Source organism: Akebia trifoliata, chromosome 4 (assembly GCF_017979445.1).
Source record: "Akebia trifoliata isolate Shusen 1 chromosome 4, ASM1797944v1, whole genome shotgun sequence".
NCBI classification, from domain to species: domain Eukaryota; kingdom Viridiplantae; phylum Streptophyta; class Magnoliopsida; order Ranunculales; family Lardizabalaceae; genus Akebia; species Akebia trifoliata.
In genome coordinates, this window is record NC_141378.1 from 37,354,159 (window position 1) to 37,362,421 (window position 8,263).

The 8,263-nt window shown below is 34.7% G+C and overlaps 1 protein-coding gene across 1 annotated transcript; it reads left to right on the plus strand.

Moving 5' to 3' along the window:
* Positions 1–2,699: 2,699 nt before the first annotated feature.
* On the plus strand, positions 2,700–7,645 carry LOC147404853 (feruloyl CoA ortho-hydroxylase F6H1-3-like). The gene is made up of 2 exons (XM_086437769.1): positions 2,700–3,348; positions 6,905–7,645. Exons 1-2 carry the CDS (start codon positions 2,840–2,842, stop codon positions 7,479–7,481), a joined length of 1,086 nt encoding a protein of 361 aa, XP_086293895.1. The 5' UTR covers positions 2,700–2,839; the 3' UTR covers positions 7,482–7,645.
* The last annotated feature ends 618 nt before the right edge of the window (positions 7,646–8,263 follow it).

Genomic DNA, 8,263 nt, shown 5'->3' on the forward strand with positions numbered 1-8,263 from the left:
GTTCATACTTCTACTCTTTTTCTTTCCCAAATAGAGCTTCCTAAATTAGAACTCAAGTCGCTTCCAAAGTCTTTAAGATACGTATTTCTTGGCAAGAATCAAACTTTGCATGTGATCATTCTTATTTCAATATAGTCCAAGAGAAAAAGTTGTTAGAAGTCTCGAGAGAACATCAAGAAACTATTAGTTGGACCATAACTGGCATTACATGAATTAGTCCATCTGTGGTGAGCACCATATTCGTGTAGAAGATTTCGTTAAGCCTTCCTTAGAGCCTTAGAGACTCAGAGACGGCTAAATCCTATAATTAAATATGTAATTCGGAGTGAAATAATGAAATTGTTAGATGTGGGTATCATTTATCCCATCTCCGACATTCGTTGGGTGAGGCTCATTCAAGTAGTTCCTAAAAAGTCAGGTATTACTATGGTAACGAATCAAAACAACGACTTAATCCCACTCGAGTCTAGAATGGATAGAGAGTGTATTGATTACAGGAAACTCAATTCAATAACTTCTGATGATAACTTCCCATAACTTTTCATTGATCAAATGTTAGAGCGTTTAGTAATACATTCCTATTATTGTTTCTTGGATTGTTATTCCTGGTATAATCAGATACTCATTGCTCCAATCAAACAAGATAAAATAACGTTTACCTGTTTCTTCGGAACTTTAACGTATCGTCGCATGCCCTTTGGGTTGTGTAATGTACCCATTATGTTTCAGCGGTGCATGATGAGTATATTTTTTGGCATACTAAAAATATATCTCAAAGTGTTCCTGGATGATTTTTCGATCTTTGGACAAAGTTTTGACAAATGTCTCCATCACTTGACTTTGATCATCATACATTGTAAAAGTCAACCTAGTCCTCAATTGGGAAAAAAGTCATTTTATAGTAACATCCGAGATTGTGTTAGGGCACATTATTTTTGCTAGAGGGATTGAAATAGATAAAGCAAAGGGGGATTTAATTGAAAAGTTACTACCTCTTAGAACAGTTAAAGAAATTAGGTCATTCTTAGGCCATGTAGGTATCTACTGTAAATTTATTAAAGATATTGAAAAGATCTTTAAGCTTTTATGTGAGTTATTAGGCATGAATGTTCCTTTCAACTTCTCAGATTTGTGTCTCTTTGTTTTCAATCAACTTAAGTCTGAGTTAACCTCGGCACCTATCATTTAACTTCCAAACTGGAATATTCCATTTGAGGTTATGTATGACGCTTCGAAATATCCAATAGACACTGTTTTTGGTCAGCTAATCGATAAACAACCTCACGTTATCCAATATGCTAGTAAAACTCTTTACGATACTCATTTTAACTATTTTTCAATAGAGAATAAAATGCTAGTAATGGTCTATGTTATTGATAAGTTTCATCCTTACCTAATAAGATCGAAAGTTGTGTTCTACACAGACCACACAACATTAAAGTACCTTCTATCCAAGAAGGATGCTAAAGCAAAGTTAATTTATTGGATTTTGCTCATGTTAGAGTTTGATCTCGAGATCCAAGACAAGAAAGGTTCAGAAAATATTATAGCTGATCATTTGTGTAAGATAGTTACTAAGTCATCCGAGGAATCCTTACCCATCTTTGAATACTTTCCCAATGAGTAACTTCTGCAAATCTCTCAATATAACGCTCCATGATATACTAACATTGTCAATTACCTAGTTATAGGCCAATTATCACTCTCAATGACTAGCCAAGAGAAACTCCATCTCTTTTAAAAAACAAAGTGGTAATTCTTGGATTAATCATACTTATTTAAGTATTATCCCGACCAAATCAATAACTTTTAAGAAAAACATTTTTTCTTTCCCAAATTAAAGCTTAATCATTTATTAATTTAAAAATATCTTAAAACACCTTTTATATTTTATAGAATTTGAAATGTATTATGAAAAAGTTCTAGGAAATTATAAAAAAATGAGTAATTTAAAAAATTCTTAAATAATTTATGTTATATTTAAAATTACACGTTAATGACAAAATAACTAAACACGTCTAAACGGATTACGCGGGTTGACGTCCATAACCCAAATCCAACCCATTTAATAATTATGTTAGATGGATAGATACTATTATGACATAAGTCCAATTAAACTTGACTCAAATCCACCAACTTCGTATTGTTTTCAAGTTGTGTTTGCCGTGTGTTGAGATTGCCACCATACATGTGCTACCCTGATCGGTAGATAGTTATAGCTGGTCCCGGTGAATTCTCCAAAAAATTGAAGTCTTCCCATTCGTACATGATTCTTAAACTCAAATGACCTAACATCCTATGGGTTGACTTAACAACAAAAGTTTACCTTAAAACATGGCATCTTGATAAAAGATAAATACAATCTGACATTCCGTGAATATCATGATAGAGAAAATTCCATACCAACACGTGTCATCATCTAGAGCATCAGATCTAGTTCTTAAATTTAGACGGCCACAAAATTAAGGTTAACAATAAAATAAAAAATAAAATAAATAGAAATGCCTATTGATGTGATACTGTGGTATGTCGTTGTCCATCAAAATGGGCCCACTGAAAGAGGGTGCATTAAGGATAATGAAACTCAATACTACCATATCTATTCTCAGTTCAATGGTAGTTGAAGTTTGGTGGGGTGTATAAAGTATATGAAAGAGCATGTTTCGTGGCAAAAGAGAAACTCGTCACCGTTTATTTTACTTGTTGCATGCCAAAGACCATCTTTCCTACTTATAGGCCATAGCTTGAACTGTGCACTATAAATAGCTTTGTGAGGGACGTATGTGTATTGCATCCCATTACCTTCCCAACTTCTCTATACTCATATATCTCTTACACCATGGCCCCCGTGTCTTTGGTTGATTCATGGGATATTACAGATTTCATCGTCAAGAAAGGTAATGGAGTTAAAGGTCTAGCAGAGACAGGCATATCTAGTGTTCCTAAGCAGTACATACAACCAATTGATGAGAGGATGGACATGAACCACGTCCAAACGGATGAGGGTTACATGATACCCATTATCGATATGTCAAAATGGGAACATGATTCTAATAAGGTCGATGATTCCATCTGCGATGCGGCTGAGAGATGGGGATTCTTTCAGGTTATCAATCATGGGGTGCCTGTGGAAGTTCTTGAGAATGTGAAGGAGGCAACATTTCGATTCTTTGGATTACCAGCTGAGGAGAAGAGGAAGTACTCCAAGGAGAATTCGCCTACTAACAGTGTTCGATATGGGACGAGCTTCATCCCTGAAGCAGAGAGAGCACTGGAGTGGAAAGATTACCTGAGTCTCTACTATACTAGTGAAGAAGAGACAAAGGCATTGTGGCCGCAAGAATGCAGGTTTGATCACTCCTAATCTGGTTACATCTGATTATGTCAAATTTTTCTATATACTTTGCCTCTCTCTCTCTCTCTCTCTCTCTCTATGGGTCAGGTTCAAGGGCCACATGAGAAAACATATGTAAAAACTTTCGTTTTTTATAAAATTTTAAAATATGGGTTAGAAATTTTGGATTGAGCTGATTTTTTGTGAGAATGATCTCTATGATGGGAAGATCATCCAAAAAAAAAAAAAATCAGCCCAATCTGAAACTTCTAACCCCATTAAAAGTGATTTAGAATGTGGACCGTCGATTTTTTATCACTAATTTGTAAATCACTTTTGATGGATTTAGAAGTTTCTGATTGAGCTGATTTTTTGTGAGGATGATCTTTTCATCATAGTGACCATCCTTGCAAAAAATTAGCTCAATCCAAAACCTCTAACTCTTATTTTGAAAAACGAAAGTTTTTTCATATGTTTTCTCATATGGCCCTTGAACCGCCCCCTATATATATAGGGTCAGGTTCAAACGACAACCATTTCAACACACATATAGACAACGTGTTTTGTCTTATATGGGTAAAAATGTTTGGAATGGGCTGATTTTTTGTGAGGATGATCTCTGTGATGAGGAGATCATCCTTGTCAAAAATCAACTCATTATGAAACTTCTAGACCGTCCAATTTTTGTTGAAAACTTATAGACCGTCCAATTTTTGTAAATCAATTTTGATGGGGTTACAAGTTTTGGAATGGGATGATTTTTTGCTAGGATGATCCCCTCATCACAGAGATCATCCTCACAAAAAATCAGCTCATTCCAAACATTTTTGCCCATATAAAACAAACACATTGTCTATATGTGTGTCACAGGAACCCAACCCATATATATATATATATATATATATATGAGTCGGGACCGTATACCCCTATTACGACTCACATTGCGACACACCATTTTGTCTTATATGGGCAAAAATGTTTGGAATGGGCTGATTTTTTGTCAGGATGATCCCCTCATCACAGAGATCATCCTCACAAAAAATCAGCCCATTCCTAACATTTTTGCCCATATAAGACAAACGGTGTATCGCAATGTGAGTCGTAATAGGGGTTGTAATAACGCCATCCTATATATATATGGGAAATGTTCAGCACCCTAAGCTTTACCCTATACTTTAACAAACGTGTTTTGTCCTACATGGGTTAGAAGCTTTGGAATGGGCTCATTTTTGGTGAGGATGATCTCTATGATTAGAAGATCATCCTCACAAAAAATTAGCCCATTCCGAAATTTTTAGCCCCATGTTTACAAGTAGAAAAATCGTGGATCGTCCATTTTTTGTAAATCATTTTTGATGGGGTTAGAAGTTTTGGAATGAGCTGATTTTTGGTGAGGATGATCTCCTCACCATAGAGATCATCCTCACCAAAAATCAGCTTATTCCAAAACTTCTAACACATGTAGGACAAAAAAGTGTAGGGTAAAGCTTAGGGTGGGGAACGGGATCATATATATATATATATATATGTATATCAATGCAAATAAGCATTTATTATGTAAAATACTAATATACTCCTATTTATCTTTTACTAAAAAACAAAATAAATAGAGATATTATTTAAAAAATAAAGTGTTGGAGAATGCTAATGTCCCCCTATGGTCATCGACATTAGCATTCTCTTATTTATTTATATATATAGGTGGTGTTTGACAGCCAACAATAGGGAACAAATCCAATGTGAAAAAATCTTATATTTGACGGTCCAAGACTGTCGAATTTTGTAAAATTTGACGGACCAAAGTGCCAAAATCTTCATTGTCAAACTTTATTTTTCAATGGATCAAAATCATCAAATTAATGGAGGATAGGAGAAATTTGATGGTTCTAAGCCGTTGAATTGGGGAACATAAAATTTTTTAATGACCATGGGTCGTCGAAATTCGATTTCTAAAATTTGTGGGCTTCAGCCCGTTGAATTTTCTTGTCAAATTTTTAAGTTTTCACATAGTGAAATTTTGTCTTATATGACTTAAAAGTTTGGCAAATTTGCCAAAACATGCACCACAATACGACTATTTACCAAAATGGTAAATTGTAGCAATTAATTCTGAAAACGGTAATTTTACCGTTTTTGAAATTAATATTTTTTACCAAAACGATAAAACAGTCAAATGTAATTTTTTTTACCGAAAATACATTTTTTTTATATTTTTTGACTAAAATTAAGAAAAAATCCTCTCCTCTTTCATATTTCTATTTAGTGTTGGGAAGATTAAAAAGAAAAGAAAGATTTAGTTGGATTTTAATTTATTTCTAATGTTAAAATGGTAAATACATATGTAAAATAAAAAAGGGTATTTTAGGTATAAAAAAAATTAAATTTTACTGTTTTTATCGTTTTGGTAAAAAATATTAATTCCAATAACGGTAAAATTACTGTTTTCGGAATTAATTGCTACAGTTTATCGTTTTGGTAATTAATTTTGAAAATTGTACCGTTTTGAAAAATTATTCTAAAAATTTCATATTCAACTAATTTTAGTGAGGATGAACGCTAAGGTAAAGAGATCATTCTCATAAAAAGCAGTCCAATTTGAAACTTATAAATCCATCAAAAGTAGTTTACAAATTATTGATAAAAAGTCGACGATTGACAATTCTAATCACTTTTGATGGGGTTAGAATGTTCAGATTCGGCTGATTTTTTGTGAGGATGATCTCATCACCGTATAAATCATCCTCACAAAAATTCAGCTCAATATGATACTTTTAAGTCATATAGGACAAATCATTGACTCTACGTTGACTCCCTAACATTAGTTGTCGAACCTGACCCTATATATATATAGGGTAGTGCTCGAAAGAAAACATGGGTGAGACAACTCACTGTCTCAATGCACGTTAGTTTTACTCTTTCCCCTATTTTAATGTGTATCCTACTTTGTCGCGTTCCTTAATCTTGAATAGGGACCATATTTCCGTTTGATGACCTATAGCAATCAAAATCGACCCAACTTTGAGTTCATGGGTTCAAATCCAGGTGAACCTTCAATCTCTACCAATTACCTTAATTTATCCTCCTGGTATTGGCGGTCGCTCCTTAACAAACAAAACTTATGAGTCGTGATAATATGACTTGCCAGGTGGCATACTCAATCGACTTCATGACATGGACAAGTTTGGGAACGGTATAGATATATACGCCTCGAGATACACGATTGTACTTCCTCATAAAAAAGTGTATCCTGAGGGAACCATGTATCTTGAGGTGTACAGATCTACGATTCTCAAACTTGTCCATGTCATGGAGTCGATTGAGTATGCCACCTAGTAAGTCATATTATCAGGAATCAAAACTTATATAGGGTGTTTTGGCTCTCCATATCACTTAAGTGGAACTCTAATAAATGTTGATTATTGATCTTCACACCAGGCATATGTTGAAATATCATGCTTGCATATTAATTAAGAATCTCAATATTATACTAGGCATTTTCTAATTACTATTTTTATCCACAAATAGAAATTATTAATATTCTTGCTTGTTTGGATCAATTTGAACAAGCAGGGATCAAGCACTGGATTACATCAAGGGATCAGAACACATCATCAATCGGCTCTTAGAAGCTCTAATGAAGAGACTCAACGTGAATATGATAGACGAAACAAAATTATCATTATTAATGGGTTCAAAGAGGATTAACCTTAATTACTATCCAAAATGTCCAAACCCCAATCTCACTATTGGTGTGGGCCGCCACTCGGACATCTCGACACTCACCATACTCCTTCAGGATGACATTGGTGGCCTCTACGTGCGAGGGATCAAAGGTGATAACTGGGTGCATGTACCTCCCGTTAGAGGGTCCCTTGTCATCAACGTAGGTGATGCACTACAAATTATAAGCAATGGACGTTATAGAAGTGTTGAGCACAGAGTTGTTGCCAATGGAAGCAAGAATCGAATCTCGGTCCCCATCTTCATCAATCCGAGGCCTAACGACATGATCGGTCCATTACCTGAATTGCTGGAGAGTACTGGAGAGAAACCAATATACAAGCAAGTTCTGTACTCCAATTACGCTAAGCATTTCTTCAACAAGGCCCATGATGGAAAGAAGACCATAGACTTCGCCAAAATATAAAAATAATTACTTAAAAGAATAAATTTTATATAATACTAGTCCGGGGTATGCAAATAAGGGGTACCACACACCAGATCTTCTCGTGAAGACTAGTAAAAGTGTGAGCAAGTTTTTTCCAAGACAAACGCCTGTTACAAGAGCACATCCATGCCATGATCAGGACTTTGATCCTAGCTAAAACCTCTCTCCAAATATTGTCTTAGCTAAGTATTTTTTTTTCTTAAATAAAAGATTATGTGGTCTTTCATACTATGTTGAATTGTTTCCGAAATAAACAACGTAGTACATATTTATGCATAATCATGGTGATTGTTACCTTCTACTTTTACCCTTTCTCCAAATAGACCAAGTTTTCCACTCCTATATATTAGGTTAAATGTCAGCCATGATATGCTTTTGAATGGCTGAAGCATGTCAGATTGTTCTATTTTTGCCCAACAAGCATAAGCCCACCAAAAGGGGGGCCAAAACACGCCAGATTGTTATGTTCCAAGGATGCAAAGTTGTTGATCCTCCATTTGCTTAGTATTTGTAGAACGCATAGTTCTCTTCTTTAATTTCAAATTAAGCAAGATTTGAATGGTAGATGAACTTTAAAGTTCTCTTCTTTCATTTCAAACCAATAATTCCATTTGAGTGGGAAGGTTGATTTTCTTTGGTATATTAGTTTACTTGGAGGAGGGGAGTTATTGAATCTCTAACCATCAGAATGAATTTATATGAGAGTTGTGATTTCCTGACTCGCCCCATCTGACATATCCCCCCATATATACTCTCCAAAC